This window comes from Siniperca chuatsi, linkage group LG2 (assembly GCF_020085105.1).
Source record: "Siniperca chuatsi isolate FFG_IHB_CAS linkage group LG2, ASM2008510v1, whole genome shotgun sequence".
Lineage (NCBI taxonomy): Eukaryota > Metazoa > Chordata > Actinopteri > Centrarchiformes > Sinipercidae > Siniperca > Siniperca chuatsi.
The window spans coordinates 12172617-12187134 of record NC_058043.1 but is presented as its reverse complement, the minus strand read 5'-3'; the positions used below and the strand labels follow the sequence as shown (position 1 = coordinate 12187134).

At 39.6% G+C, this 14518-nt stretch overlaps 2 protein-coding genes across 3 annotated transcripts; both read right to left on the bottom strand.

Moving 5' to 3' along the window:
- Positions 1-1975: 1975 nt before the first annotated feature.
- On the bottom strand, positions 1976-9700 carry prelid3b (PRELI domain containing 3). Its single transcript, XM_044220640.1, has 6 exons — positions 9542-9700; positions 7975-8143; positions 6313-6402; positions 5575-5645; positions 4893-4995; positions 1976-4172 (listed from the first exon to the last, which is right to left on the bottom strand). The coding sequence occupies exons 1-6, from the start codon at positions 9571-9573 to the stop codon at positions 4056-4058; spliced, it is 582 nt and encodes a 193-aa protein (XP_044076575.1). The 5' UTR covers positions 9574-9700; the 3' UTR covers positions 1976-4055.
- Positions 9701-10823: 1123 nt separating this feature from the next.
- tubb1 (tubulin, beta 1 class VI) lies at positions 10824-14518 on the bottom strand. Of its 2 annotated transcripts, none has more exons than XM_044220604.1 (4): positions 14374-14518; positions 13240-13348; positions 12909-13019; positions 10824-12452 (listed from the first exon to the last, which is right to left on the bottom strand). In XM_044220604.1, exons 1-4 carry the CDS (start codon positions 14428-14430, stop codon positions 11308-11310), a joined length of 1422 nt encoding a protein of 473 aa, XP_044076539.1. In that variant the 5' UTR covers positions 14431-14518; the 3' UTR covers positions 10824-11307. The 2 variants fall into 2 exon arrangements, with proteins under 2 accessions (XP_044076539.1, XP_044076548.1); XM_044220613.1 differs by lacking the exon at positions 14374-14518 and adding an exon at positions 13635-13759.

Here is a 14518-nt window from a genome sequence, read left to right as displayed (position 1 = left end):
TCACAAAATAAAACAGGAAATAACAGGACAAAACCCCCAAACCATGACAAAATGATTACACTGAATTGCCAGTTTATTAGATGATCATAGTTAAATACAATCAGACACAACACACTGGCAATAAATTGAACCTCGTTGATGCTCATAATGTAATAATGTACAGTTTTTTTGTTGTGACAGTGTCATTGGTGATGATTTAATTCCCTAGTCATATTGGGGGCTGCAATTTGTCATGCTGTGTATCTCCACAAAGATATCAGTGATTCATAGCAAATTAACGTAAACTGCACTACCTTGCATAATGGAAAACCTTCTTGAACATATGGATAATAAAATCAGTCTATACTGGTTTACATTAAAGTCAATTAATGATGTTAGATTCACAAACAAATCGTTCTTTTTGAACAACTCTTAAAGAGGAACGAGTCAACTCGATTCGCAAGCGGAAGTGACTCCAAAATCCTGCTTCTGTATGATGCATGCGCAGTTGTACATGAGAGCCAAGTTAACTTGTTCGTTCCACACACACCCCCTAAGTCGAAGAACGAGTGAGTCAGACTTCGGTGTCGGGTTGTTGGAAGTCTCTGAGTCTGAAGTGAGCAGTAACTGCCAGACCGGGTAGCCGATTCAGACTGAAACATTCACATTCACAGGTACGTTTGTGACGGCTATTTTGCTTGTGTTTATATGATTGTGGCATTTAACAGAGTTGTTTATTTAGTAGACTAAAAAAAGCTAAGAGAGCTTGTGGAACGTAGTGAACTCGCAGAACCAAAAGAGTCGTTCATGACTCGATTCGCTAGTGGCGGGTGAACGAAACAAACTTAAAAGAACCAGTCTTCTTATCACTAAAGTCAATACAACCCAGGTTACATCCAAGATGGTGCAAAATGTCTTACTTGCTCCACTCTCTGACCCCGGAGTGCTGCTTAGCAACACTGTGCTCAGTGATGCCACTCTGGTCAGAAGCTATATTGCAACAGTCCATGCTCCTACATAGGTATTGTTGCAATTTTGCGTCCAACTATCGGTGGCAGCAGTGAACACAATGCCGCTGAACAGCACTCCAATCGGTAAGCGAGGAATAATTATGCGCTATCTTGGAATTTACATAGGTTGTAGTTATTTTAATCAAAATCCCTCACTTTTCATCGGATTAGGTCGTGTTTGTCCAAATTTTCAACAGCCTGACATGGACTTTTCCCTCCTGTTATGTAACGGAGACATTTAGCTTCTCGCCATTGTTTGGATATTTATTTTTAGTGTAAACATTGTTCTGTTAATGTATTTACTAAGAACTTGAGAATTGAAACGAGAGGGTTTATTCAGACAGCCCAACGGTCCTGCATCAGGGCTAGGAGACCTTCAGAGCACCCTAGCTAGCAGTGTGAGTAATGTCACCTGACACACATCTACATAAGCAATTTCACAATAATACAGACACCTATTTATTCATGCTGAAATGTTTCAGGAGGGCATGTTATTTTTTCCAATGTGAATGATCCCTCCATCAGTTTCTGTTGAGACAGATTTTGTAATCTTGCGTTAGTTACACCAGACACTGCCTGGCTATGAATGTTTTCTTTACTCAAGATGTAAATATTACTTTTTTACATCTGTCCGCATTAGGTGAAGCCACACTTCACTTTAACGTTTATTGATGAAAATACATCATTGTACTCATCTGCTTCTTTACACTGTTTATGATTCAACATGAGTGAACTTGACTCAAGGGTTCAGTGTCTTTTTGATTACACTATAGTTGTATGGTCTTCAGTTAGGTCAACCTAAAGACACTGAATCGGCAATCTTTTCATCAAGACACTTTAACATGCATTTCCTTTTTGACAGGACAATATTGCAAAACATAACCAAGTTAACCACAATGGGCAAAATGCACTTAACACTCCATGTCCACTCCACTCCTGTCACCTACGTGTACATACTACACATAAAAAAAGGAATGGCACAGATAATTATTTAAATAACTTTATTTTCAACCATTCAAGTTAAAAACATTTAATTAACTCTGGCCCTACACTTTAAACTTTTGTCAAGGTAAGATTTTACCTTGTCTAAGATGACATGACTAAGATGAAATTGCAAGTCTAGCATTTGGCCACAGTGTGGCAGCATGTGGCTCTTGCATTTCAAACATGCAGCAAAAATCATATGACCAATGTTAGAAGAATGCAGCTGTACTGGTGTACACCTACTGTAGGTGTGTGCAGACTCTAATAACAGAGGAGCACTGCAAAAAATGCTTTCATACCCTTGAGCTAACAATGACTTTAGGAATGCATACATTTAGTGAGCATCTCTTGACTGAACCTCCCAAAGGCAATCGAGCTCCTATTTTGGCAGATTCATATGCATGTTTTCACATGGGCCATGTTGCTACTTGAAAATAACTAATCTGGATAAATATCCACTCCATGACATTAAATATTGTATAACATATGTTGAATGCTAACTCAAAATCATAACATTTATTTTTCTGAATACATTCGATTTCCATTTTAACAGCAACCTTTTTTTCTTTAAGCTGGTGTAATTTGAAGAAGTACTCTACGCAAAAATCTTCTATTAAACAGGATAAAATAATTTTTTTTATTGCCACATTCTGCATTTTTTTTTTTTACCAGAGGCACAAAATGCACAAATTACAATTTTTAACTAAGCATGTGATATCAACATTTCTCAATGGTCAACCGATGTCGCAACTCTTTTTCTAAATAAATATTCCTGTTACAGGTAAAAAAAATATATATTAAAGAAAGTAAAGCTTTGACCATCGCCACACTGCTGTTCGTTATATGAAGACAGACCTTCTCGAATACAAATTGTAACCACATTTAATCTCTCAAACAGTAATACCAAAAAACCACAAATTATCAGCACCCTCAGCATGTGTAGCAGCTTCTTTGTTAAAATATATTATTTTGAAAGTACAAATATAAATCAATGCAAAGGTCTCAGCTTTAACACTGAGACGACTGTTATGACTGAGGAATAGTAGCATTGTGTGTATTGATAAAACTGTTTGAGTTCAGGTACAATATGTAACTGAATTTTTTTTCTCTCCACACCTCAGACCGATTTAGTTATACTAACGCAGGATTTGAGAAGGTCTTCTACTTCAAGAATATAACTATGGAAAGTATCTTGATCCCTTCCTTTCACTTAAATACCTTAATAACAATATTAGTTATCACATAATAACAAAATACAGATTATATTCAGGCTTACATACGTTGCCTGGTACAGAGTCTTGTTATTACTGAGGTCCCACAAGAAAAACTTTGTTGAGGAGACAGCTCTCTTACACAAATAAACCTGACAGTGAAATATTACATTAACGTGTCACTGTCGACAGCTGTGTTAACCCAACCATTTACTCTGACACCCGAAACCATTTCCATGTACCCTTGACATGCGTTGCACTTGAATCCTGCCTCAACAAGGCGTTGTTTTTTTGCCATTATATTTCAACAGGAGTATTCCTCACAGTCACGTCTACACATCTCACCATGACTGTTTTTCTTATAACTCTGTTGCTGTAAACACAGAGTTCATGTCAGGAGACTCGCTGGCACTCTGAGGTCCTTTGCCAGATGAAAACACAGCTGGCAAAGGTGCTATTAAGAGGCTGGACAAAAAGCTGTGTGTCTACTTTGGCACTTTTCTTGTGTTTTCAGTTCATCCAGTGCCTCTGATACCTCTTTGCCAATGCTACCTGTTTCCAAACACACAGATAACAGTGGTGTTTAAACTTGACCCTGAGCGTGTCACTCACTTTTCTTCCCCAAGTCTCTCATCACCGCGGTCCTACCAAGCAGCATCCCCTGAAAACACTCCACAGAATCCCTTTATGTTGCAGTTTAGTGTTAAAAATATATCTAATGTAGATAGTAAAGTATAGAGATGGATGAATTGTACCCTCAAATAATACAAAAATTCCAGAGCACCAAAACAGCACCAGAGCATCATAAAGGGAGGCTGGTTGTACTGGCGTGCAGCTTATCTCAGACTCTGCTGGAAAAGAGAGGCAGGTGTCATTTCTCAGTGACTGCAGCAGCCATGGGGGTGCGTATGGTCCCTCGTGCAGTGGCTGCCAGCTCCTCGATTTCTGCATTCAGTCGCCTGATTACCCACTCCATGGCTTCACGGCCCTGATCAAGAACAAACATAAAGCAGGAGGGAATATAAAGAGAGTTACATCAAGCTGAATAGGAGAAAGGACAAGACATTTCTGCTGCCATTTAAAAAAAAAAAAAGAGCAGTGGTTTCCAACTTTGGGGCCGGGACCCTTCCAAGGGGTCCAAACGTAAATTTGAGGGGTCACAGGATGATTTCAGGGATAACGGGTAAGTGCACTTCAAAGGAAGTGCTTGTGGGATTGTTTGAACAGCATCTGAACCCCCCACACACACCTTTCCAATGTCAGATCTTGGGAGGACTAAGTCTGACAATTTCTAAAACTTTCCAAGTGAAATGACAATCCAACAAGCACGTCCACTTCAGGCAGTCATTGGCCCGGTGTGTGGAGATGAGAAAGAATCCAGGGTTTGAACCTGTCTCTATCAAGCTCTATCATAGTTCACAAGTACTTCTGTCACAGTCAAGAGACCACAAGCTAAAAAAATGTATGTTGTCTTTTAAGTGGTAAAAAAAAATATAGGTCATATCATCAACCACATTTGACATTTTGATTGGGCAGGAATATGATAATGGTCTGACGCAATAAATTATTACGCTTTTTTAAGTGCAGGACCCAAAGAATATTCAGTCTAGATGTTTAGTTTAACATTTGTCATATTGGGAAATACCAGAAATGGTCCTCACAAATGTTTTGGGTCCCACCTAAAAGACAGCTCTAAGGGATCTCTTACCTTTCCAGCGTTAGCAGAGATGGTGCTGGCCATAACTCCCTCCAAGTAACTGCTGAGGCTGACTCCTTTCACAGAGATGATAGCCTCCTGAGTCAATATTGTTCTAGAGTTGAAAAGGGGTTAAAAAATCATGGTCAAAAGTCCTGAATGCTTCAGAAATTCATGATGACTTAAAGCTGGGCTATGCGATTCTAATCCAATACACGTCTTTTTGTCAAATTCAGCGAATATCTCCTCACGGCCCGCTAGCTGTCCGTTCAGTGTGCGCGCAGTTTGTACACAGCCCTGGCTCTGTAAATGGGAATCAAACAAAGTAGCTCGGACTGAGCCACACAACACTGTTCCTGCCATAATTTGTGTGTCAGGTAACGTTATATGCGTTTCCCCATGGACATTCAGCTTACTTTCTGGTTTGTTGTGAAGTTAGCTATAGTAGCAAGAGAGTTGTAAGTATCGCTGTCTGTAGCTGGTTTGCTGTTTTTGGAATCCGTCTCATCCTCTCTGGCCGTTAGCTTCGCTGCAGCAACTGTAATGACAGTTCGCTAACCCACAACCTAGCTAATATTAGTTACATTACTTGCTGTGTTGTTGTTTGCTCTATATCATGGTATTTGTCATGGTATTGGATTTCTCCAGAATCACATACCCCACCTTTAAAAATCCCCACTATGTAAAAACTTACTTCTCTTGATCCTCAGGGTGTGGTATGTATGTTAACCTTTCATCGACAGACACCATGTTTGTGAAAGTGATCTGTTGAGGAAATATCACAAGAGACGAACGAGTTAATGTTAAGATATGAAATTTCTTACATTACAGTCCACAGTCAGAGCATGGGAATGCAGCATTATGTACGTTTATTGTTGAAATGTGAGATATCAACCTGTGGAACAAGCAAGACTTCATTCTAGAGATGTTAAACACCCTAGGCTTATGTGTTATGCTAATGGAAGTCACGAAAACTGGATCTAGACAGGTTATGGGTGTTTTTGGTTGACACGCAAAATAGAATATGTTTCGTAAACAGATGAAAGGCTTTCTTAAGAACATGTACCATTTAAAATAAAAAAATTTTAAACATGGGTAAAAATCTTCCATCTGTAATAGTTACCTCATGCTGTAACTCTAGGCAGGAATAAAACTTACGATCTGTTTCTGCTTGCATATGTCATGTCATAGCATCCCATTTCAGCTGATGGTTCATCAAGGTAAGATAGTGCCTTACATACATTTTGACACATAGTAGGCTATTCGGGGGTTAGATGAAATCCCAGGCTGATTTTGATAAGGTAAGGAGAAGACCTACGTTTACATTCAAGTATACTGAGCTCTCACTCTTGCTCATGGCTTTCGTGCACACATTGATAATTAAATCTGAACAATAACCCAAAAGAAGGGGTGTTATGTCATAAGAACTCACATTTGTGGACTGAAGTTCGAAAATCTTCTCTTTGGGATCCACAACCGAGTGCTCCTGTACATAGGTGTATGTCCGTGCGTTACCGATGATCTGAAGACAAAGATAGAAACACGCTTTACTACAAACACAAATTAACAGCTAAAACTTGACTTTCTTGCAGTTACTTAATCAATGTTCTTATTTGTGCAGCCTTTTTACCTTTTGAAATGGAGCCTTCATGTATTGATTGATTTACTTACTTACTGTATTCCTGCCCCCTCTCTGTTTGGTCTACCCCAAAAAGTACACAAAGCTTCATTTGCTGTATGCAGTTTATACACAAATCATCTGTTGACTTTGACTTAATTTACCTCAAGTTGCAATTCCATGTTAAATAAATCATCAGTGCCAGCTGAGATTACAGTTGGACTACATGCAGTAAATCTTAATTTGTCATGCTCACACTGAACCACTACTTTGTTGAATGAATTCACACACTTTTTACTTATTTTCCTTGAAACTTTAATTACATTTTAGCTCATCTCAGTTTGTGTAATTCACATTTAGCTTCTTCAGCAGACCTCTAGGGTCAAGAGGCTTCCTGTAGGTGTAGTTTAACACCAGTGCTAGACAAGCATCTGTTCTACTAGCTTGAGCTGTAACGCAATAAAGGGGTTTTCTGTCATTTATCAAAGATAAAAGAGTGATTATTTTGTTTTTCTTAGCATTTAACAACTATAACTCACACGAGGCCCTGAAAGCACCACTTTCTAGAAGTAATGATTCACATTCCTGTGCTTTAAGATTTAGGGTCATAATTGTCAAATTAAATAAAAATGTAAACCCTAATTACTTATTTCATTTTAATATAGTAAAGAGGTAAACATCACAGCAAGACGTCTTCATGATACATCCAGTTTATACACAGGCTCAGGAGTGATTTGAGACAATCTGATTAAGCGTTGCGTTAATATGCTTTCACTCACTGGGACAGTCTGTGTCATAGACTGTCCTTGGAATTAAAGGGGTATTTCATAGACATCGTCATTGACTACAACCACTAAGCAAAGGTCAGTGCTAAAGAACAGCAGCTGATTGGCCAATGTTTACACAGGCTAAAACATGACAGAGTAGCAGGACATTATCTTTATCCAGCCTTATCATTACTGAGTTCAGAAAGGCAAAGAAACAGGGGAAAAGTTCAAATGATGTAGAAAGTCAGAGGCCTCCGTCACTGCTTTCCATTCTAGTGACCTCTAGTTTTAACCCGAGCTGACAGAGATGGAAAGTTACATCACACGCCGGCCCGGGTTACATCTCAGCCATGACAGAAATGGCACTACCATGTCCTGTACAACACGAGCCTTGGCACACAGCTATGAACTCCAGTCAGCAACTAGGTGTGCTGCTGCTTCCCCCGAACAGAAATAGCCTAGCGGGGTTAAGGTCACGCTCACTGGCTGGAAAGCATTAACCTACCTCCGGTACACAACTAACTCAGGCTATAACTGGATTATTGTCGTGTTTTATGGTCTGACTTTTAAAGTAATTTTAAGCCCTTTTATCACCACAATATAAGAAGATTATGTGTTTTGTTATGTTCCAATACTTTTTTCATCACGTGTCATACTGTTATGATTAAACAACGTCAAAGAGAAGCACAGTTTGGGTTTTGAAACTCACAGATTTCACTATAGATGGAAGACCCCACTCTGTGCTGAGCAGTCTTTTACTGTGGAGGCGTCCCTGTTTGTCGATGCCTCTGTCCAAAACATCCACTCCGATCACACTGGGGTTCATGGGGTTAGGGTACTTCTGCATAGCAGCCTTGGTCACCGTCTCCCAAGGATGGCTGTTGAAAGGAAAGATAAACACAAAAATATTATTGTAACATTGCAATAAAAATTCATACAAATGCACACACTTACTGACTGACCGACTATTTTTGTAAACATGCCTTTAGGATTAAATAATATTTTCTTTACATTTTCGAGACAAATGTGAAAACAAAACACTGATATCCAACTGAACTTACTTATTGTATTTTCATGATAAAAACATACTAAAAACTCAGTACCCTACATTCTTAGTTTTTAAATAAACTGCTTATGTGCAGAGGTGGAAAGTACATCTACTAAGTACAAGTACAATTTTGAAGTACTTGTCCTTTACTTGTGTATTTCCATTTCGTAGTACTTTGAACTTATTCTTCACTACGTTTACAGGGAAATATTGTACTTTTTAACTCCATAAAATGTATCTTACAGCTGTAGTTACTTTTTTCAGATTAAAATTTACATACCATTGTATTATAAAATATGATGCACTGTTACAGATTAAACCATCCTACAGTATAAACATTTTGTTAAAATTAGCCCCACTTTGACCAACTACAACAGTAAAATGCTACTTAAACATTAACGCTTCAGTGTCTGTCCCATCTGAATACTTTCACCGCTGCCGATGTGACATTATTAACAAATTAACTGACATGAGGGCACCAACAGTCTGTTAAATTAAAGCTCAAATTGATATGCTGAAATTGAAACAAAGCGAAATTAATATAGAGCTATTTTAATTTAGCCTGGCTCCAGTACTCGCCCTGACAGTCCACGTATTTTTCCCAATATTTTCAGAGATATAAGCAAAGTGAACGAAGTGAAACAAAATGTCATTCATTGTCTTTAATATCAGGCAGCACTGACGAGTAAAGATGGTCGAACGTAGTGGTGGACGGTTGCCAAGGACACACGTGAATGCGCCCGAGTTGCTCAGTGACGCAGGCAGGCGCGACAAGATGTAGGGGAAAGGTCGCGTGCTGGCCCTGACCGGCTGATTACGCAATTTGACAGCTTTTTCAGCAACCAGACACTTACAGTCTTGTGTTCACATGATGATACCTTTTGATACGTTTTTAAAATATTTACGCTTTTGGTTTGCCTCCTTGCAATGTGGTACTCATAAAAAAAGGCACCGACTGGCGTTAAACGGAAGTAAATATGGCAATGTAACGTTACTAGCGTCTACTAGTTAGCATACTAGCTACTAACACGTAAGTTAACCTAGTAAGCAGCTTTTTCTGGTTAAAATGTTCTGTCATAAACCATGTGTTTGGTGTTTACTGGATTAAATACGAACCAAGTTAACGTTAACTGCCTGAACCAGACTGTGGACCTCTGACAGCCGGACCATCGCTAACACCGGGATTAAAAAACAAGCTATCTGCGCTATAGCTAAACAGACTGCTTACTTGAATATGTGCTCCGATGTCCAGATCTTCATGGTTTAACTAGTTGATGCTGCTGGTGATGTCGGGGAGTGGATTAGCCGGTAAGCACAGTTTCACTGACTGAAATCAGTGAACCAAGTTCAAAGACAACCGCAAGCAAGACCCCTCCCACTGTACGTGAGCAGTCACGTGTTTTGTATTAGTGACGCACTTCCGCTAGTCAGTGCCGCCTGAGAAAGCAGAATGAAACATCATATATATATATATATTACACACGAGAGAGTTGATGAACGACGTAATTGAAGATAGAAAATCATATGAATATAGCTTTTCACCTTAACATATAGCATGCAGAGCATGTCCTGTTCAGCTATGTAACCTACATTCAACCTTTGATGTTACACAATTCAGCTCAGTGAAGGTTGAAAGTTGTCCTCTTCAACCTTGGAAGAATGAGAGATGACCCAGTAGGATCAACTCAGTGGTCTAATTTTTATGCACATACGGTATTGCTCTAAATTATGTCTCTGTGGGCTATTTATTTTTTACTCCTTGCAGCTATTAACATCTGCCAGGAGAGAGTATAGTTTTTATGACATACATTACAGAAACCAGCCTTGATGATTTTCAAACACTGTCAACTGCAGGACCCTATGAAAGCAGAAAAATACACGTTTCTGCTAAAGAAAGCTATGTTTATTTTCTCAGACTGTCTTAGAATCTTAGCTTTTAAAAATGGTTTAAATGAAACAAGGAAAAAATCACTTTGGTAGAACTGATCACAATCAAAACACATATGCAACCTGTGACAAGGGGTCGCAAATAGACTGCTTAATTTTAAGGTTAAGGTTTGGAACCACTGGTCTACTGAAAGCTGAGTGAGTGCTGGCTTCTTGACCTCATTGCCACCTTGTAACTTCTGTAAAGCAATACTGCTTTTGTCACCATAAATATGTATATATATATATATATATATATTCACTTGTGGGTTACATGCAGTATCATCTCCTTTATCCCTTTCTAGTCAACTTAATTGCAGTAGTGCAGGGGAATCTCCATGTCATGTGTGCTTATCTCAGAGTGCAGACACTCCGGCCAAGTTATGTGTAATCTCTTTGTCCCAGACTCTTAACAGTGGGAGGAAACTGTGTGACAGCCTTGAACGTTACCACTGTCAGTGCTGTCAGAGTACTGTCCATCACGTCCAGTTTAACTTGATAAAACTGAATGAAAAGGGAAAGTATTTTGGGTTTTTTTTTAGTGTTGTAATGAATGTACTCTCATTTGTTAGAAATCATCACTCTTTGGTTTTTACTGTTTTTTAATTACTCTCATAACTTACATACAAAACACTCAATGCAACATTTACTGTAGGTCTGGAAAAAAAAATGGACAAACAGTGTTAACATCACAATTTCATTTTTATGGCAGTGGGTTATATAGAGCTGCATACATAACATACAATTTCCCATATATACATGCAAACATTTCTATGATTTTCAGATATTTACTATAAAAGAAAAAAACTCAACCTTAAAAAACAAACATACAAGCTTCCAAATCATTTGAAGAATTCATAAAACACAATAAGCACTATTGTTTAAATGTCACAGCACCTTTCACCTATCAAATAAGTACTAAAGGTACTTATAGGCTATATAATACTATAGGTATAAATTAAACTACAAAATAAGAGTTCCTTTTCAGACCAACAATCCCACATATGTTCTCCACATCCGTGCAACAAGGTGTCAAACCTACACACCACACTGTATGCCCTTTGTCTTCTACTCATCTACAGTGTCTTTGCTCGTTTCAGTCACTGTTTCCAGTTTAATTTCCACCCGAGACTGAACCTTTGTTGTCGCTGATGATGAGGGTTCCTCCTCCTCTTCGTCCTCCGCTTCCGAATCTTGATCAGCAGTGGCGTCTTGGTACTGCTGGTACTCCGACACCAGGTCGTTGAGGTTGCTCTCTGCCTCAGTGAACTCCATTTCATCCATACCTTCCCCTGTATACCAGTGGAGAAAAGCCTTCCGTCTGAACATCAGGGAGAACTGCTCTCCCACACGGCGGAATATCTCCTGAATGGCCGTGTTATTGCCGATGAAGGTGGAGGCCATTTTGAGGCCTCGGGGTGGGATGTCACACACGGCAACCTTCACATTGTGGGGGATCCAGTCCACAAAGTATTTGCTGTTTTTCTGCTGGATTGCAAGCATCTGTTCATCAACCTCTTTGGTGGACATCTTGCCGCGGAAGATGCCAGCAACGGTGAGGTAGCGCCCCCGCCTTGGGTCGCACGCTGTCATCATGTTGCGGGCGTCAAACATCTGCTGGGTGAGCTCAGGCACCGTCACAGCTTGATACTGTTGGCTGCCGCGGGCCGTCAGGGGGGCAAAGCCTGGCATGAAGAAGTGGAGGCGAGGGAAAGGCACCATGTTGACAGCCAGCTTCCTCAGGTCTGCGTTGAGCTGTCCGGGAAATCTCAGAGAGGTCGTGACTCCGCTCATGGTCAAGGAGACCAAGTGGTTGAGGTCCCCGTAAGTTGGTGTGATCAGTTTGAGCGTGCGGAAACAGATGTCGTAGAGGGCCTCGTTGTCGATGCAGAAGGTCGCGTCTGTGTTCTCCAGGAGTTGGTGCACTGACAGGGTGGCGTTGTAGGGCTCCACCACCGTGTCAGAGACCTTAGGGGAGGGCATGACGCTGAAGGTGTTCATGATGCGGTCGGGGTACTCCTCTCGGATCTTGTTGATGATGAGGGTTCCCATTCCAGAGCCAGTGCCACCCCCCAATGAGTGAACGAGCTGGAAACCCTGCAGGCAATCACAGCTTTCACTCTCGTTCCTCACTCTGTCAAGCACCTGCTCCACCAGCTCTGCTCCCTCTGTGTAGTGGCCCTTCGCCCAGTTATTCCCAGCTCCTGAGTTCCCTGTAATACCAAAATAAAGGCATGTAGGTTCATCTAACTCTATGACTTGTCAATAGAATTAGTGGAGCGAAACATACAATATCTATTGCAATAATGAAAATATAAAACACAAACGTTGTGTCACTTCTTTATAGATGTGTTAAAATGATTCTTGACTCTCTCAGATTCATGAAACATTTTCACTTCCATTGGAAAAATGCAAGGCTGTTTTTCTCACTAGAAGGTTGACATTTTCTAAATACTCAATTTTCACCCAACATCTACAATACAACTTAAACGCAGGATTTATTCATACACTGAGGCATTTGTATTCAAATCACCAGATATGAGTACCATGAGTGTTTATAGTTTAATAGTGTCTTTCCTTTTCCATATAATAATAAAAATTGCCTTCATATAACAACATAAAAGCAAGACAGTTATTCCCCAGAATGACTGTTTCATTATTTGTCTCACCATGGATGAAGTTGTCTGGCCTAAAAAGGGCGCCGATGCGACTTCCTCTGACACTGTCCATTGTACCAGGCTCCAGGTCAACAAGAAGGCCCCTGGGGACATATTTACCACCTACAAACAGAATGGAAATGTATTACTAATATAGGAAATGGGCAAACTTATATATGTCCTCACTTTGTGTCAAAGTTTAAGAGCAGTAATATTTAAAAAGAACAATTGGTCAATAAGTAATTGGTGAACAACTATGTTCATGAAATAAACTGACTTAGAAAGAAAATAGCAGCTAATTAAGGAACAATTTGCAGTCTCTGCACAGTAACCTCTCTATTACCATGTGCCTCATTGAAGTAGACGTTGACCCTCTCCAGTTGGAGGTCGCTGTCTCCCTCATAGATGCCTGTTGCATTGAGCCCATGTTCTTCACTGATCACTTCCCAAAACTAGAAAGACAAAGCCAAAGAAGCAAATCATCATTGTAATATCATCAGAACTTAACAAGGTGTTAAGGTGTCAAGGTGGTGTACTGAAAGTTAGTTGTAGCCAAAACTTTAAACGTTTAGCTTAAAGAGATTAAATAATTCCACAGAATACTAATACTCAGACAATATTTTCACCCAACAATTATTTTTCTCTGTTTTACACCTTGATGGTTGCTTTTTTATGTACACATCTGTGGAGATTTTTTATGCAGTTGAGCAGAAGTATAATTGTTTTGTCTGCATTTACCTCTTCAATCGGTGTATGAATGTCAAATCTATGCTTACTCTGACTCTTTCCCAGATGGGTACATGTTAAAATGCATCCCTGCTTATTAATGTCTGAGTTGGAACACAAAAGTACCTATGTGGCAACTCACTATCTTAGCTGTACACGATAAAATGATAAAGATACTTAACAGAATAATAACTCAAGTAACCGCTTGAGTCTTAGACCGCCACGTTCTCCAATGTCAAAAAGCATTATGTGTTACTTTAGGTGTATTATCTTGTAGCCTCGCTCTCTTGTTTCGTGTTAGCCATGATAAAAATGTCCCACCCATGCTAGTCTTGCATTTGCCTCTTATCTTTTCCCTGAATGCTTGACAGGGAACACCCTGTGTCACTCACAACTGTTGGTGGCACCATGCAAAGGAACAGTACATGTCAAAACATGCATCATCATTTAAAAAAAAAGTAAAATAACATAAGTGAGTTCTTTTTTATGCAATCGATGTCACTTAAATATTTAAGTTAAGACATTTCCTTATTTTATCTCAGCTAGCATGACAAAATACACTTCAATCATGCAGCAGTAGTTAATTGTAGTTTATATTTCAACAGATGTGTCATTAAGATTCTTCCCAAAATGACATAAGTAGTTTTGATGTGGGCCATTGTGGGAACTTTATATTCGAGTCAACATTTTCAACAAAGTCAGGACTTATACACATTATAATAAACAGTGGAGAAGGATTCAATTTTATTACCTTTGAGCCGATCTGGTTGCCACATTGTCCAATTTGCAGATGTACAATTTCACGCATGATGATCGGACTACAGTACACAGAGCAGCTGGGGGTCTGTGATAGGCGTCAGTACTCTAACCAGTCTTTTATACAGTACCAGAAATGA